Genomic DNA, 19,499 nt, shown 5'->3' on the forward strand with positions numbered 1-19,499 from the left:
CATTTACATCAAGTCAACTATACTTCTGGTGAAACGTATTCAAAAAGCACTTCATTGTGAGATTTTTACTAAACAGTTTCACAAAAACGCAACGCGTGTTTCGCTATGCAATAGCTTCTTGAGGCGTGTATATACAACACTTGGTTGCAGGAAACTGCATTTGTGCTTTTTCCTGCAACGTAGCCTTGCACTTGGCTATACCGTACTGTTGAGCATCATCAGTACCGGACATCAGGCGGTCCTCGATTGAAGACAAAATGTGAAAAATCAAGAAGTGTGAAAGCAAGCCAGACATAAGTGGAACTACATTGGAAATGATCAGAATAGTAATCATCTTCATCTTTTGAATTTCATGGAATTATTTTCCAGCAGCTTGACTGCATTAACCTTTCTTAACTTTTATCTTTTCTAGAAACATGTAGATTCTTTTTTCGATAACATTCCAGGAAAGCTTCCCAAATTTCTGCCAATGCAGTTGTCAGTTGATTGGTTAAATCATTAACGCTGACATAAAAACTTGGCAAGTTAACTTGGTAGGTGGTTCCACTTATGTCCCGCTTGCTTTCACGCAGTTATTTTTATTAAGTACTGTTTTTGATTTTTCACATTTTGTCTTCAATCGAGGACCGTCTGCCTGAACTGACGATGCCCAACAGGCATTGGGTTCGGGTTGAATCGCGTCTAAAGTTTAGTGTTCGACGTTTCGGCTCCAATTTTGGAACCAATCAATCTAAGAAGGAGTATTCAGTTGAAACTTTAGTGAGAACTCGATTCACTTAATTACAGACTAAGTAGCACTCGGACTAAGTAGTGCGAAAAGTGCGGCCCATGTAGGTCTACGCCTGTACCAAAAATCAAATATCAGCTTTCGAAAATTACTAAAATACTTGGGTGTCTCCATCTTAAGTGTGTTACACTGTATATAATGCAATTAAAAAACGGAAAAAATCTCATTGCGGCATTGTCATTAAAAACAAACAAAAACCATTGTATAACATGCAGGAGAATCAGTGAAAGAAAATCAGCTTAAATGGTTTCTGAAATTATCCATAAGAAACAAAAAATATTTTCTTTGTTACAGATTGTTACTGCGCCAAAACGCTCCTATAATAAGGTTCATTAGATGCAATATGATAATATAGTTGTTCCATGTCAACCTCTTATTAAATCTTCTGATTGATTTTCGTTGAAGTATAATCGGTAAAAGACCCCCATTAACAAGTACCGAGAAATGTGCGAGACGGTCCTGCCTCGAACGAAAATCAGGGAATCTCCGGACTGATTCGGGAATCGCCGAAAGTTGTCGAAAAACTAGTATCATCAATCAACAATCACGAATCCCGGATGCCCGGATTGGTCCGGAAATGGTTAATTAGGGTTGCTCTCGTGTTTTCTTGCCTCCTAAGTTATGTTTACAATCCTTAGTTTGTTATGTAACTCCTGAAAGTAATTTGTGGTTAATCATCGAAGAATTTCATTTATTTATAGATTATAAATTATTCACAAGAAATCAAAGTCGAGAAAAAGGGTGAGTAAGCTAATTCATTTATAGGTTATTTTCAGCGATGGCGTCTTTGAAACCTGGAATTGATAACGTTTTACGGATTTTTTCAGAACAATGACAACCGAACAATTTTCTCTCCGTTGGAATAATTTCCATTCCAACTTAACTTCTGGATTTCATGAACTTCTTGAAGCCGCTGAACTGGTCGATGTAACGTTGGCTGTGGATGGACATTTTTTGCAAGCTCACAAAATTGTTCTCTCTATATGTAGTCCCTATTTTAAGCACATGTTTAAAGTTAACCCTTGTAAACATCCCATCGTGATATTGAAGGACGTTGGTCATGAAAATATGAAAGATATCCTAGAATTTATGTACAGGGGGGAAGTTAGTGTTCTTCGAGAAAACTTGACTCAGTTTCTTAGGACTGCTGAGCTGTTGCAAGTTAAAGGACTGACTGGAGACGATTCAGTAAGTAGCTTACTTTCGAAAACAAACTAAAATTATTTCATCACTAGAAAGATCAAAAATCTTATTGAAAAACATAGTAGTTAATACTAAAGATAGGATACAATATAATTCAGGTAAAAAAATGTTCCATAGTGATATTGTCATTGAAAAGAAACGAAAGTATATTTATAACATTCAGAAGTACATGCACATTTAAAAACGTATCACCACAAAAAGCAATGAAAAAACAAACAAAATCAATCGTTAAAAATATCATCAAAATAACTCATCCATCGCTTAGGACACAGTAAAAAGAATTATAACTTGGGTTATTGTTTCCATTTTTCCAACATTTTCACATGCACAACCTACAAGTGACAGCTCATCATTTTCTACTTCAGGATTATAATTATCATACATTTTTGAGAGGTATCCATAGGATCCTCTAAAAATTTACCAGAACTTGGCGTCTGAAAGCATTTGAAATAATCTAAAACGAATTAAAAAATGGTCAACATGTTACATTATCAAATATAAAGAATTTAAAATTAGTTTTCATAACTTGTTGATGACATAAATTTCATCCAAATCATCAGCCCTAGACTAGATGGCCTTGATATAATTCATTGGAGAATATTAATGATACAAAGAACGAATTAGTTGAAATCAATTGGTGAAAAACTTGACTGAAAGGATGGTCCAAATCAATTCTGAAGACTTCCGTGATATAATAAGTGAATGTTGATGGTTTCTATGTCAAATGGGCAAATTTGTTCATTCAAATATATAAAATTTTATCACATCTACAAAAAGAGAATTTTAAAGCCCACAGATAATAAAAAAATCGCTGACTTTGCTACATCATGGTTTTCAATAATAAGACAAACAAATACAACAAAACAACATTGAAAAATGTTCATAGGCAGGATCATATCCTAATTTTCTGGAGTGTCACTATATGATGAAGTAGATTGGGAAAATCATTAGAAATCAGTATCAAGTAAATTATCTTGTAAAATGTAACTGTTGAGGAATATTATCACAAAAAACATCTACCGTGACTTTGTTCCACAGCCAGTTTTCATTAGGCCAAACTTTTGATTTAGTATTACTTACATAGTTACAATCTATATTTGTTCATAATTTTAATGAATGAGATATGATACCTTTCACAATTTTGGCAATTTCAGCTGCGAGGCCAAAATAGAAAAAAGAAAAACAAATATAATGTTTTGATCAATTCCTAAATAATTTCCTTGTATAAAATATTTTCTTCTAGAATATTTGTTTCACTTGTGTTTGATTTTGTGTGAAAAATAACCCTTTTAATTTTTAGGGTGAAGAACCTTCATCTCCAAAAGATAAAACAAATTGTGATAATGAGGAAGAGAATGAAATTTATAATCAGTTGATAGAAACTGATGTTGAAATGCCAATTTATTCTCCCGCCTCAAATTTGGCATCAGTTCCCAAAAGAACAAAAAATACTAATAACACTAGTATAAATAACAAACGTCCTAAGGTGAGTTCTACAGTTATAATATTGTCTCCTGTACCTGCATTACCAAGTACTGTTTTGAATTCTGAGATGTTGGAAGATATACAACTTCATATTATTACTATCCCTTAGTTTCAACCCTTTAATTCGATAAAACAGTGTACAATTCATCGGCAACCATTTTTATTTTAATAAATACTGTTGTTACCCCATCATTTTTTATCCAGTCAGAAAATCATCAGCCTCAATCGAATCAAGTGAGATCCGTTAAACAGGAATGTGAGCCAATTAAATCAAAGAATGAAAAAAACAATATCAATAACTGTGAAGAAGCAAAACCGGACAATGTAAATACTAATTCAGTTAAGATCACTCCAGAACCAGACGACTGCAAAGAACCTCTCAACATGAATATGAAATCAATTTGGGATAGCACCTTCGGGGCTGCTGCTTCAACAGATCTTATGAACTCATCTGATCAAGGTAAATTTTAATTGGCACTAGTTGCATGATTGATTAGTTGAATTTTTCCTGAACGTTTATATAAAATAGTTACTTTACTTTCTGAAGGTTGGAAGGAGGATTGGGTGGTACTAAAATTCTCTTTCGTGATTCAACAAATATAGGCTTAATTGTGAAATTAATATGGCTATCGACGCCAAAGACACCAAGAACATAAATAATATGGTATTTGTTGTTTACAAAAAATTTTAATTTTGACCAAAGCCTTGTAAAAAGTGAGAGAATGCTCTTAAATTTATATGTTTTGAGTATAAAGACGACATTCTTGAAATATGATTCCTTGCATTTACTACTAGAATATCTTGAATAAACACAGTCAAAGTGAATATTTTTCAATAGGTTTTGTTTACATATATAACGTACTGAAGTATTTAAATATGAAATATGTTTTTTATGTTTCAATTCAATAATTGGGTAAAGGGTACAATTTTTGTTCATATACCTCATAAAATAAATCTGATTCTAGAAATACAAAGAATGTATATTTGCCCTATTTTGATGAATATTTTCAGAATTTAATGATATTGAAATTGTTCAATAAAGATGGTACCTATTATTTCTCAACTATGATAAAAACATATAACTGCATCACTAATTTTTATGTAACTTGTTAGTAACTAGTAGAAAATAACTCAAAAAATATTCAAAAAATATCTGTCTTGGAAGAAATAGTTGCCATACTCTATACCTACATATATTTGTTCATTTATATCAAGCAAAACAGAAGTATACATCTCTGTATACGACAAATGTGCAAAGTAGGTCAATGTTCAAAATATATATAAATATATTATTTTTAGTTTAATTCAATTCTTCCATTGTAAAGTACTTGAAATTATCGTCTAGTTTCATTACTTTATTTAAAATAAAATTACTACTTTTTTCAGCTGTAATTTTTCAAAGATGGAACTGTGCTTTGAAATTATTTATAGGATATGGGATCTAAATATATATGTCTAGTGTTTATTTCTGAAAGAAATAAGTTGTTGAGATATTATATTTCCGAAAATTTCATAGAATATATAATTTTCTGTAACATTTTTGTCAAAATTTCACTCTCAAGAAGGATATGGTCAAATATAAGATACCGAGATAGTTTGGATCCATGTGTTCTGTATCTGTTGAGTAGGGAGGGTGAGTGTAGACCCACATGTGATCCATTGCACATCCTCCCGAGGAGTTGTCCTCCTAGGTCATCGTCCATCCTGTCCATTCCAGGAAGGTGGACAGGTCACTATCGGTAGGTGTAGGCCACGACTCGCCGAACACACACTCTCTTATTGACGATAACTCCGGACACTCCCATAAGACATGTCTGGCAGTTTCATCTTCCTGTTCACACATCATGCATAGAGGTGTGTCCACTAGCCCCATAACATGGAGGTATTTCTTTAGTTGACAAAGGCCAGTCAGAAATCCTACTGTAAAGCGTAGGTTTTTCCTGGTCATCCCCAGATATTTCTTCGGTGCCAGCTTCCCAGGGTGATCCTGGCCAAGACTGCATCCTTTGACTCCATTTGGCTGGTAGAACAAGTCATCAGTGATACTCTCGCTGAATAAATTGAATTTCGCCTTTTATTTCCAATATTTTATTTCTAGATAAAAATTATGAGAAATATGTACCTTTTTTTTGGAAACAATAAAGACCATTTTCAAGTCAAATTTCAAAACCTAAAGTAATTCAAACAATGTTTGCATTTTTGAAAGTTTTCCTTCGTAAACTTGGAAATATTTCCTATATCTTATTTTATGAAAAAGTTTTTCTGCATCAGTGAAAATGGTAATTTTCATCTTGTTTAGCGATAGTTATTAGTTTTTCTGTAAATCACTGAACGTTTGATGTCAGCGAGGCCAATACGTCTTCGTAATGAAACCCATTGAACTTCTTTGGCAATTAAAAATTTAACTAATACTCTGATCTCAATCAGCGGCATAATAATTTCCTTTCAGGCCAGTGAACTAAATCATAAAATGAAAAATACAAAATATTTGACTTGTGATGACTGAAAATAAGGATTCAGGTAACGGCCGAATCAATCAGAAGATTCACGTTGATTTGAAAAACAGCCTTGACATCAGCCAAGGCTATTCACATTTATACTGAAAGTTTGATTTTCTCCTTTTAGTCATTTTAATTATACTTGTTATGGTGCATAAAGATGTATTATTATCATTATTATAAGTTGTAATTTGAGCAAATGACCCAAATATGATAGTTAAAGTTTAGACAGGATATCTATTTAATCATTAGATTTCCTAATGATTACACTTCTAATAAACAGTTGTAACACCTTATATAATGAAAAATTGATGATTTCATTATGCTTTGGATCAATTGTTGGCATTATTGAATAATTTTCACAAAAAACGTTCAGGAAAAGATTTAAGTGTAGCTTGAATATTTTGCTTCATACCTAACCTTATTGTACATAGAAACGAACAATTTTTTATTTGCATTTTTTTATTTTTGCTATTGTACATATATTCGACGTTGGCGCTACATAAGTTTTGCTGTGATTTTTGTGTCGTTTTTAATTTTGCAATGAATCATTTGCATGGTAAGTAGAGAGTTTGAGATAGCAAGTTACTAATATTGTTAAGTATATCTCGAAGTTACTAAAACTTTTCCAGCTAAATGCCGAACCTGCGGAATATAGATGAGATGAAGCAGCATCAGGAGGCACATGTTTGACGTGTATTTACCAACTCAGCGACTTTCCTGTGATCTGTGTCACAAACAGCTTGGCTTGACTACGCACCTTATCATCATTCATAAAAAAATTAACTATTTCTAACGAAAGTATCAATTCCTCACCTAATATTTGATAAGCATAGATTATTTTTATACTACAAATTGAATTTTGTAATCTCTGTATGATCAAAACTACTCTCAAAAAGCATTTTCTCAACTTGTGAAGTTGTTTTTGAACTTTTAGGATATATAGGTTATTAAAATAATATCACCTTTCGAAAAGTGTTTTATCAATATGTTTAACTTAAAAATGGGTGCAAAAAAATTAATTCGGAAAAGACTGAAAATATTTTCACCCATTCTCATAAAATTATCTAGCGCTAGTCTGGCGTGGAATTACTTGTCACACGGTTGGCAGCAGAGATAGGTGGTATACATACCTAGAGTGTGCCGCAAAAACCCACATCTCAAATCGGTACAACCCCTAACATCTTTCCTACTGATAGGACATGAGAGGATACTGGATATATCAAAATGGCCGCTTTATACTTATCTCCCCAATAACCACCAGTATGCTTATCAAAATATTAAAACGACGGATTTGTCATTGCGTAACCTCGTAGAGAAAATCATCTGATCCTTCAACAATGAAGAGATTGCAGTGGCTGTATTTCCCGATTTCGAAAGAGTATTTGACGACTCACTGCCTAAATCTATCGGATCAGCCTTGGCTGAAAAAGGCTTTAAATCAACTATAACTCACTGCAATGCACATGAACAAAACAAACTGCAATTCAGTGGCTGCTCTCAGGGCAGTGAAGTATCCCTTCGTCTGTGGTCACTCCTGATGGATAGTCTGCTTGATCTACTTGACAGAAGAGAAATAGATCTGCTAGATCATGCAGATGACCTTGTCAGCCTGGCAAAGGCAGTGTTTGGAAGTATAGCCTTCTCCAACAAATACTTGACGATGTTCATAGTTGGGGCCAAAGGAAGCAGATATCTGTAAACCTTAGCTAAACTGTGATAGTCCTCACCAGGAAGAGGAATCAAGATGATTACCTCCATTTTCCTTCAACGGCTAGGTCATTCCATTTGCAGCGGAGATGAAATATCTAGGTATTATTCTTGATAAAAACTCAGTCAGTACAGTTATTTGGAAAAGGTGTAACATAGAGTCATACTTTTCTGGTGGACATATCAAAGGATTTGTAAAAAAATTTGGGGCTTGGCCCCCAAACAAATACTTTGGATATATGTAATGATACTCAGACCAAAGATAAATTGCCTAACCAGAAAGATCACCTACCAAATAAGTTGATCACACACCAAATAGGTTGAGCACCCATAATAAACGATTGAGAGTTTCAGTGCCTGCCTTTCAGCATTTCTAGTTGCAAACTTCTTTCAAATCAGACTAGCTAGACTGCAGAAGCAAAATGAATAAAATGATGAATAGCCTGCATTGCCTATTTGTTTGAACAAAATAGGATAATTTACTATCACAAATACATCCCATATTATTGTTATAGATATTACTTATGAACTGTTTTCTGTTTTTTCGTTAAAATCTGTTTTTCCATTAACCAGCTGTATCTTTTTTTTATCAAGGGCATATCTTTGAAAAGGTTCATTGTTGAACCATTTTAAAGGATTTTCAGTCTTCTCTTATAATCAGATCATAAGAGCTTCATTACGAAATTACCATTAGTCATTGAACCGTCTACTTAATTGAATCTAGTCTTCACAGTCGTAGGGGACTGGGTGGGCATACATATTTTCATAAAAAATATAAAAAAGATATGAAAAACAAAAGGAATGTTTCTAATTTATTATATCAAAATACGAATATTACTAGCAAAATATAATAGTCACATTTCCACAGATAACATTTGAAGAATATTAAGATAACTCTGTAAACATGGTTTTAGTGTCACTGGTCAAAGTTCAATTGAATATGTAAACATAAGGTCCATATAATGATTGACTTTCTCAATGTTTGGGGTAAAATAATCGAATACAGTTGCAACAATTTATGACATGAAAGTTTTACAAGAAATAATGAAGACCTCATGGTTTCCAGTTGATTTTAAAAATGTATCATTACAATTTAATTATGTTCCCATCTCAGAAGTATTGCAAATTTTGGAAAATAAGGCATGTGTGCCATTAAATACAACAAATTACCTTTTATTATGTTGTTTCAAAAGTTTTGCCAGTTTTTATAAGTTTACTTTAAACTGTAATATCTCAGTGAATTCTTATTTGATTAAATCGAAGTCAGCGTCATTTGAATTATTGCACTTTTACCAACGTAATACAACTCGTGTAATTCAATAGAAAAATTGCGTGATCGGGATTCGAAGAAGTCGACGAAGGTCGTTTTTTCGCCTGGCTTGATTGCCGAAAGTTCTGCCGGTGAGAAAGTGCTTAAAAAGATAGTAATCAATTGGCGAGAGGTCTGGGGAGTAAAGTGGATGAGACAGAACTTCGACGCTCAATTCGTTTGATTTTTGGACAGTGATTGTGAAAAGTGCGGACGGGCGTTGTCGTCGAGCAGGATCGGACTTCTTCTGTTGACCAGTACCGGCTGCTACTGACGCAATGTTCGGTACATTTCGTCGATTTCCTCACAGCAGAATTCTGCTGTAATGGTCTGGCCCTGTTGCAGGAAGTTATACCGAATTACACCAGCCGATGACCACCATACAGTAACCTGGTCTTTTTTTGGTGGGTTTTCGCCTTTGGGAAGTGCCTGGGTACCCATCAGTGTAAAACTACTGTCCTGAACACCACCTGTTATGGTAAAGTTTCCACTTTTCATCACACGATGACGATCCGATCCAAAAAAAGGATCGTTTTGATTGCGCAAAAGCAGAGAAGAGCAGACCTCGAAACGTAACAATTTCTTTCGATCATTCAAATCGTGGGGCACACATTTTTTGAGCTTCCTGACCTTTCCAATACGTTTTAAACCATTAAAAACCGCATGGGAGCTGACGCTCAGATAAAACGACATTCCTCGCACCGTTTGTGATGGGTGTCTCCACCAGGGTCACCAGATCTTCGTCCTGGATTACTGTAGTAGTTCGACCACTTCGGGGCTTACCTTCGAGGCCTAAATCTCAGGAAAGAAATTTCGCAATCCAACGTAGAATAGTGCGTCCATTAACAGTATCATTGCCAAATGCCTGGTTAATTGGCAGCGCTTTGGTTCAATTTGAATTCGTAGAGAAGAATTGGCAGAAAATCGCATATAGACTATCAAATTCTCTATCGATCAGTATATACCCACGACACAATACAATGAATGTTTATTGAGATGTGGAGTTGAAAAAAACACGTGGCATTGAAATGAACAAAACTTTTGAAACAACCTAATAGTTCAAAACAAACACAACAAATAAACGGTTCCAAAAAAGAATTGATTTAAATTTGCAGTTTAATAGAGGTAATGGGATGAATCCTAAAATCTATACTTATAAATGTGAAAGTCACTCACTCACTCATTCATCTCCATTTCTCCATACTGGTTAGTCCTGAGAAGCTGAAATTTGGTATATAGATACCTCTCAGGTGTTAGGTGCGCACTAAGAAAGATTTTCAAATATTCTGAAGTAATTTTGTGCCTCAAGTAACAGTAACAGATACATTTCAGATATTATAGATTTATAGGATGGGGGAATTTCCCTGTTATGAAGTTTGTACATAAGTATTTCAATAACTATAAGAATTCAATACAGGTTCAATGTTATTGTATCGTTTCAATAGAAAACGGTTTTCACACATATGTTGACAGTTATTAGAAATCCACTATAAGATATTGTTTAAACATAGCCCTATTTGATTTTGTTGAATGTGTTAGTGTATAAGTTAAGACCATCCGGCGATACTTTTTTTTTTTCAGAAACTGTCTATTTACAAAGTAATTATTACATATAAATTGAAAATACTTGATGGGTAGAAGAAGAACCTCTGGTGTGAAATGAGTCTATTGAAAATATTTTTTCTCTACACCAGAACAAAAATACTGTGAAAAAAAGGTTTTGGCTTTCTATTTCTTCAATTTAATAATAAAAAGGAATCTTCTAAAGATGTATAGATCGTACAAAGAAGTAACTTTCCGTCACAAACTGGAAGAAAAAGTCTTTCGAAACAGCTAATTTCATTCAAACAATTATTATTTATACGAAATATTTTGTTTTCGAAATAAATACTTTTATATGAACATTGAATTATACAAAAAGTTTGCACTCCAAACATTTGTTATGGAATTGAATCAGATATCATTCACAGGATTGCTACACAATGTAGTATACGAAAGAGGTAAAATTTCACTTACATATAACATTCATCCTCAATGGCGGACATCCGATGTCTCGGAATAAGAACTTGCGTAATTGCCTCTTCAACCTTCATCTGGATAACATTACATGACGAAGCGCTCAATTCATTCATAAAATTACGAACTTATATCACGAATGAGTTAAATCTACTCATGTCATGAATGACTGTATGTAATGACATTCATTCACTCATTTGATTTAATTCCATCCATATGAATCCTGATTAAATGGAAAGGAGTATATTTTCAGGGGAGAATAATTTCTGGGAAAGAATTTTTTTGGCTTTCTACTTCTCCATCTGTATACAAACAAAATATGGGAGCATTCCAAAGAAACTAATTTCAAAATAATCTGCGAGACTAACCTCTATGAGGTATTTTGCATAAATGTCTCTCGGATATAGTTCAATATCCAGCGAGGTATAATCCGGGGAAGTAATCGTTTTCCGGCAGGCATTTACCAGAACGTATGGTGTAGGCAGTTGGGAGAGTTGAATATTTCAAGATTGTATTTTGAAATATAAATTTTCTAGCATGATACATTAATCTCTACTAAAAATATACCCCTTTCAATTTAAAAATACTGTCTCTCAACTCGCGTTTTGCTAAGCAATTCGAGATCATCAGGACTATAAACAGTGACTGTATTTTGCAAATATTTTTATCCTGTTGTATAATTTAGAAAATTTTCAACCTAACAGTGATGATTCATCATTTATTAAAACTGATTTTTGAATATCTGGAGATTAGATATACTAATCTAGAAAACATATTGAAGATAACACTTTGCATCTCTTAACTTTATATATTATAGACAAATATTGTTCATTACTTCTGCAATTTATATAAATTGAAGTCACCTCTAGATTCGGTTTGTATTTGTACTGCCTGTGATACTAATAATAAACAATTTGTTGTATGAATGGATACAGAATTGTGATCTCTAACATATCTAAACAACATAAATATGTACTGTATTTGTAGTTTATTTGAAATATAACCTGTTAACATTGATTGTTGTTATTTCATTGCCTGAAACTGCTAAGAATTGGATTTCCGAAAGTAAGCTATTGCTTTTTTAATGCTTCACTTTTGATTCAAAACTACTAATTTTTTATTGAATTTAGGAAAACCCGAAAAGCAAATCAACAAGAACCAATACCAGTGCGGGCAGTGTATGAAAAAGTTTTCAAGACGTGATCACCTCAGGACGCACGAAAAGAATATCCATGGAGAATTTGTCGGTCCTTTCAAATGTGTTATCTGCTCGCAGTTATATAAAAATACAGAAAGTCTTAGGAAGCACATTGCAAAATTCCACTTTTCTACAATTAACGACACTATACAGCGTATCGAGGTGAATGTGTAGTGATATCAGCTGGTAATAAAAATAACTATTTAGTAACATATAGTAAAAAGGGTATTCAAAGATTCTTATTATTTTAAGTCTTTGATAAAAGTTATCAAATTTATGTTTCATTAAAAAATAGACTGTTAAAACTATACCAAAAAGATATTTTCAGACTAAATGAAAACAGTATTCCTAACTAAATGACTTTTACCATAAAACATAACTGAGAGTCGACGTTCCCAGCTGAAGAGTAGCAGCTAATGACCTAGGAGTCGATACTGCCTAATAAAAAACTATATTGTAATAATTGTTTTTGTTCTATAAAATATACAGTGCGTCCCTGGGTTGATTTTACAAGAGGTGCAATGGACTAAAAAATTCAAGTTTTGTTTTTGATTGTGGGACTATTACAGTTTTCTTGATGAGAAGAATTAATTTTACCAAAATTATTAATATATTGTATATAACCTAGAGTAATCTTATGTAGTAGGTAGGTAGGTCTAAAGTGAGTGGGTCTATTCGATCCTCCGCAACCCGCAAGGGTTTATCCTGGCTCACACCTATTCACACTCGGTCAAGTAAACCCAGCTTCTTAACGAAGCCGATTAGGTTGTATGGTGAGTGGTGAGTGTGCGAGGCAGGCACAAAGTATATGCTCTGCTGTTTCATCATTTTCCAAATAGAGGCGACACATACTGTCTTCCGACAGTCCAAGTCTCTGCATATGATGATTCAAATGACAGTGACCTGTAAGAAGGCCTGTTTGTTCTTAGTTCATCCCTACTGTAGTCCAACAACTGTTTGGTATTAAGCTTCGAAGGGTGAATAAACGCCTTGGAGTGAGCCAGTCGTGGAAGATTCTGCTAGAAGTCCATAAATCTTCTTGCCATCCAGGTGTTCAATGTTTGTTTGGCAAAGCCTAAGGCGATGAAGCTGCTTGCAGCACCCTCCTTTGCAAGGGAGTCAGCAGCTTCATTGCCTTCCAGGCCAGTATGGACAGGAATTCATACCAGAGACAATCTGTTAAGTCTTCCTATCGAGGAGAGTCGTTTTTGGCAATTTGCTACAAATTTAGACGTTGCTCGGTAGGAGTCAAGAGCTACCAACGCCGCTTGACTGGCAGAATATTTTTGTTGACTTGTGTGTGAGGTTGGATTAATCTCTCCTCACACAATTCAATAGCGTAAATTTCCGCTTGAAATGTAACGTAGAGCCCTATAATACCGATGAATATTTTCTGGCCTGTAGAAAATTATGAATCAAATTTTATTCAAATTCTCGCTATGCATGTGTATATTTCTTTATTGAAATTATCTCTACTTTCAATAATTATGCGCAATATGACGCATATTTTGAAAGGCTTGTAATCGTTTTTGAAACTTGAAGCTGTTCATTTTGAATGTTTCATTTTCAGATTTATATGTACACATAATGATATTTTTACAATTTTCCTTTTGACGTATTCCTCAGACAAATACATTCTGCCACTCCTGTGAATGATTATGAAATACTCTGTTGAAATAAACGTATCGTATCTATCGTATCGTATCCAAAACAAGCACTACACCCAAACAGCAGAACTGCAACACTCTTCTCGACGCGCGTGTCACCAACCAAATTGGCTTCTTCGGGACATCCAGAACAAATTTTCTTAGTGAAATTTTGACTAATTAACCTGAAAAGAAAATGTTTTTCGCTTCAATGTCAAGGCCGCTTTTTTCTTCGGAAATTAAAGATATTCTTGAAATTCATTTCTCACCAAGCTGAACTTAATCCCACAATCTCAAAATGAAATTTAAACATTTTTAGTTCATTTAAAAACCTCATGTAACAGTGGGTATGTTATTGATTGTTCATAAAAAGTATTGATTTATAGTAATTTTTACAACTGTCTTTACCCCACAGAATAATCAACAGTAAAAAAATCGTCTATTTTGAATGATTATTCACAAATACCTCAAAAAATATAATATTGATGAAAAATATCTTGGTTCTAAGAACTTACAAGCACAATTTTTAACCATCTCTTCAACTTCTAATAATTTTGTTTATCGAGAAATTATTTAGTTATTTTTTAATCATAATTTCCATCTTGCATTGGTGTTTTCATTCATATTCGCCTTTCTGAACAATTTTATTATTTTAAATCAATTTAAATATAGTATTAAGTATTTTTGCATAGTGTATTATTAACACTGTTGAGTTTGTGTCAATATTTTCTACTAGTCAAGAATTTGTTGTTCGGTGCCTAATTTCAATAATGATTGATTATCCAAAAAATGTTATATACGACGTGGTTAAACAGTCTAGAAATATTTTATTACTTACATGAAAATTTCAAAATGAAATATCACTCTGATTATTTTAAAGGAGTATACAGTGACACAGTATTTAGACTTTTTAATCCACCTTATTTTGGAAACTGTTTTCTTAATATTGTTATTGTATAACTGTTAATGATTTATATTAAATTATAATATTGTAATAATTGATGATTCGATATCGTTGAAATATTAAGTTGTATTGAGAATTTCGGGCTAAGACAATAAATAGTGTTTCATATAATGTCTTTTTGATTTCAACTGGAAGCAATGATCCAAAATAATATGAAGGAAGTTTCTAACGGTAATTGCTGAATTCAGCCGCCGGATAAAAGTAATGCACTCTTTTCTTCGCTGAATGTCAGACAGTTACCAGTTCTGATTTTGTCTGGACAGGGTGTCCCAGCATTTAGTTTAACAAGCGGTATTTCTGTCTATCATAAAGCTAGAGTCTCCCTGTCACTGTAAATACAGCAAGGTGATATTTTTCATAATGGAAATGCTCTTAACAATTGTTTTGAACCAAATATCTCAAAATTTTATAGACCTACCTACATGAAATGCAGAACATTTGATATGATATTTTTCATAATGATATGATATTTTTCATAATGGAAATGCTCTTAACAATTGTTTTGAACCAAATATCTCAAAATTTTATAGACCTACCTACATGAAATGCAGAACATTTTCCGAACTCTACCAAATAACCAGTGATGGTCTGGCATGCGTGACATTCTATTCTTGAGATCCTAATCTGCTGAAGTATACAATTTCTTTTAGTCAATTTCGTAGAAAAAATCTAATGGAGTTATATCAGGGAAACGGGCTGGACTGTTTCCTACCCATCTCTGAGCATATGTGTTATTGATATTTTGGGTATGCACGAATCAAAGAGAGGAGCACCATATTGTTGCCATATCATGAGCGTTATGTGTGTTAATCCCACAATATTATTATGAAACCTGCTTTCATTACAACGTAGATTTAGAACATCTGGTTATCATGCACCATTACTTGGAGGCACGCAATAGAAACTAACCTTCATTCAAAATATTTGAGCCGCAAACCTTGCACAAAATGAACTTGGCAAGGATGGTACCTGTCTTTTAAATTATCTCTTACTAAATCTAAGTTCTGCTAACATTCGAACTGAAACATGTGGATTTATATCAGCAAATGCCAGAATATTCATTTCATTGTTTGTTATTTTTGGCTGGTGCTGATACAGTGTATTTTTGTTCCACTTTACGAAAAGTTATATGTAATTACATTGACGATGAGGAAGACGTCCACGATATAATCGAGATGCCTTGCCATAATTCCTCCAAGATTCTCCTTATTCAAGCAACATATTTGTTGAGAGTCAATGGCAAAGGCATTGTTATGATTCATGAACTTTATTTCAATTTGTGTCAACTGTACTAGAATACGAGTAGATGAACTGAGATTCAATTCATTTTGGAGAACTAACTTGTTGCTGATAAGGTTATTATTTATTTGAGTGGAAGTTTTTGATGAAAATTTTGAAAGTGGTTTATTATAACAATACCAACAATGACGGGGAGACTGAAATAATTTGGTGTGAATTTTTTGGGAATGTCATTTTGAAAACTAAAGTAGATGATAGATTTTTGAACGATGTTTAGCTTGATGTTGACCATGTTCTAGGAAGGGTATTTCAACGTCTCTCCAAGCTGATTTCGTTTCATTTCTGCAACTATTCTCATTACGAAAATATCTTGTTTTAACTAACTTCTGGGACACACTATACAAAATTATATGTGACAGTATTCACAGTGACATGAAGGCTCAAACGTAGTGGAATTTTTATAGGGGCGCCATTTGAAAAAACGTAATTCAATACAGTCTTTGATGCGACAGTATTTACAGTGACATGAAGGATCAAACATACTGGAAATTTTCTAGGGATGCCATTTGAGAAAACGTAATTCAATACAGTCTTTGTTTCAAATAAAGAAGATATCGCTTGTTAACTAAATTCTGGGACAACCTGTATAAATCCCTCTACAATTAAATTTGAGAACTGGCATATTGTTAGGAAAGAATATAATGGAATAACAAGAGGAAAGCAATATATAACTGAGTTTTTAAAACTTTTGCATTTATAGTCTAATCATCATTTACAAATAAATTTATTGAATATCACTTATGGGTTGAACAATTTCAGAAGGTCTTTTTGAATATTCTTGATTCTGAAATTATTGGAAACAGCCTTGGAGGAACACGTTAATATCAGTTAAAAACAAAATCGATCTGACTGAATATTGCATAAATTTGTCAAGACTTGTCTCTGGCGTATTGTGAGGGCAATAGTATATATAGTTGAATGAGAGCTAAATTCCTTAAACTTTGTATTTATCAATAATGTTCGTCTATTCATAGAGCTTATATTTTGAAAATGAATGTAGGTCTTTATGCGAAAAACACTTATGTCGAGGATAAATAGTGAGATTGTTGTTCCAAAACTTTATCCGTTTTTTTATCAAAAGAAGTTAAGAGTTATATTCTTTTATTGGAAGAGTGTTTTACAATATTTACCAAAAAAGTCAAATGAAATGATTTTAATTCATGATAAACAGTTCGAGTGCCTTTAGATACATTATATTGGGCTTGTAATAACCCTTAGCTCATTTCAGTTAGAAGGATTTAGAAATGTGTAATTTTTAGGTAAGTTTTGTATGTTGTGTGAGTTTTTATTGTTATTATACAGAAATATTTATGAGACAAGTCACGTCAAATAACAAAAATTCACCTGCTATATTGTACAAGTGAAAACAAATTCATCATTAAATAAGACAAATATGTATACTGTTTTCTAATATAGGAAATTTCTCTTTAGTACAGAGAAGTATTTTTCTTGGGTTCTGTTAATATCCACAATGATATTTATGTCATGCTATGCCTATGCGAAAAAATAACGGAAATGTGTAAAACATCAGAGTGGCACTAATTAAAAATAAATGAAAGTGAAGATGAATTCAATCACCAGTTGCAAGTTTCAACCCTCAAAAGTTCATGGTGGCAAACATTTGTTATGACTGAAAACTTATTGCTTATAAGTTGATGTTTTCATTGCTCGATGTTTGTGAATGGTTTCATGAACTGAAAACTTTTGGAAGAAAAATTTAAATTCCAATATTAAGGAGCCTTCCTATCTCATCATGTACCGGTCCTAAGTGGCAAGTTTTTGGTCATAAAACTTGGAAGACTCAAGACTGGGGCTGCAGACTACTTTGAATGACATTCATATTGCAAATGGATTACAACTTCTGTTTTTTTAATGAATCTGATTTTCTTTCCTAATATTATTCTATATATTTGCTACTTTCTTAGACCATGATTGTCTCATTTTAACAGGGAAAGTGAAAACTCTTAAGGGGCATGTAAAACCCATATTTTGGGTAATGATATTTAATCCATTGCGAAATAAAATAAAGAATATAAACTTGAAAGAATATAGATTGAGTAATTATAAAAATACATTATCTCAGTTGTTTTCCTCATAACATGGGGAATCAATAATTGTTCATTGATAATATGAGCATGTAATTCTAAAATATAATTTTTTTATTATATTTGTTAATAATTATCTTCAATGACGTATTTTCTCAAGAAAAAGTGAACTTATTTAAAAAAAAAAGTACTTGGTGATGGCTAAAACTTTTAAACTTGGGCTGTAAGGTAATATTCTAATATTACTAATTTTTTCATTCTATCTTGAATTTTTTCAGATCTCCTTTCCTATCCGTCTGACAACAAAGGCCATGTTTTCTGTCCGTATTGCTGTAGAAAGTTCGTGAATCGATACAATTTGAAAGTTCATGTTAGAGACAAACATGAAGCAAACTCGACTGATCTAGACTGTCAAATATGCGGCAAGACTATGCGAAACCAAAGTTGTTTAAGAGTTCACATGTACCACCATCGTAAACAAAACCTCGAAGCAGCTGGGATTATTTAGTTTACTATTTGTTGTTTTTTTATTCTCTAACGAGGGATTTCCCTTGTTGTTGATTGTTATTTAGAACTTTTTTCGAACAAATTTTGGTGTTTTTAGCCTGTAAGTGATGGGTGCATTACATTCTAGTTTTTGTTTCAACTGAATATGATGATGAACGGCAGTTTTAAAGATAGAAGATCTGATTGATACATTACCAAGGTTTTATGCTATGAGACTGACTTGATTCTTTTTTTCTGAGGAGTATTTTCTATTTAGTAATCTAGGAGTCGGATATTCGCTTAGGATGTGATGTCCCATTCTTTATTTGAATATGTTATCTATGGGTATAATTCTGTTTATATATTTATTAATTAGGAAGGTAGATTTTAAATAATTTATTGAAGAACTCATTTGTATGCAACAAATACTTTCAACTTTGTACATTCCATTTTTAACACAGATATTTGTGTGAAATGTTATTTCTTTTTTTTTGTACTTGTTACCTGATGATATTTGTTTTTAGATAGGTATCATGTTATATTTTTGTATTTTGTTGTTATTTCCTTGAAAAATTGTTATTTTATGAAATTGCCACTTGTTTTACATCTGTACGGTTTTATCGAATGAACTGAGTACTTTTGTTATACAATTTCTGAGTATTTGTTGCTCTTGTGATATACAAAACAGCTAATTATAAGCAATAAAACTAGCTCAATTTACCAAAATTATGATAAGATTACATTCCATTCTTTATTATGATATTTTGTTAGGGGATTCAAACAATAACTTGATAACTTTTAATAAAATTGTTTCATGTAAATTGGTGCTTCATTATCTTATCACAGGAAAGAG

General features: G+C 32.8%; 1 protein-coding gene across 3 annotated transcripts; it reads left to right on the forward strand.

Annotated features, from left to right (window-relative positions):
* Positions 1-1,301: 1,301 nt before the first annotated feature.
* On the forward strand, positions 1,302-19,467 carry LOC111515404 (uncharacterized). Of its 3 annotated transcripts, XM_074182177.1 has the most exons (6): positions 1,302-1,528; positions 1,615-1,975; positions 3,291-3,476; positions 3,680-3,935; positions 12,139-12,392; positions 18,439-18,577. In XM_074182177.1, the coding sequence occupies exons 2-5, from the start codon at positions 1,619-1,621 to the stop codon at positions 12,378-12,380; spliced, it is 1,041 nt and encodes a 346-aa protein (XP_074038278.1). In that variant the 5' UTR covers positions 1,302-1,528; positions 1,615-1,618; the 3' UTR covers positions 12,381-12,392; positions 18,439-18,577. The 3 variants fall into 3 exon arrangements, with proteins under 3 accessions (XP_074038278.1, XP_023027396.1, XP_074038279.1); XM_023171628.2 differs by lacking the exon at positions 18,439-18,577 and having other exon boundaries at positions 12,139-14,927; XM_074182178.1 differs by lacking the exon at positions 12,139-12,392 and having other exon boundaries at positions 1,305-1,528; positions 18,439-19,467.
* Positions 19,468-19,499: the final 32 nt, after the last annotated feature.

Source organism: Leptinotarsa decemlineata, unplaced genomic scaffold (assembly GCF_025532065.1).
Source record: "Leptinotarsa decemlineata unplaced genomic scaffold, Ldec_3_MD MMD2_tig00026328_RagTag_RagTag, whole genome shotgun sequence".
NCBI lineage: Eukaryota > Metazoa > Arthropoda > Insecta > Coleoptera > Chrysomelidae > Leptinotarsa > Leptinotarsa decemlineata.

Excerpts from the sequence above, each read along its gene's own strand:
- LOC111515404 (XM_074182177.1), top strand. The coding sequence starts at position 1,619 with ATGACAACCGAACAATTTTCTCTCCGTTGGAATAATTTCCATTCCAAC. Across the intron at positions 1,976-3,290 it reads GACTGACTGGAGACGATTCA|GGTGAAGAACCTTCATCTCC; the intron begins GTAAGTAGCTTA and ends TTTAATTTTTAG. Across the intron at positions 3,477-3,679 it reads TAAATAACAAACGTCCTAAG|TCAGAAAATCATCAGCCTCA; the intron begins GTGAGTTCTACA and ends TTTTTTATCCAG.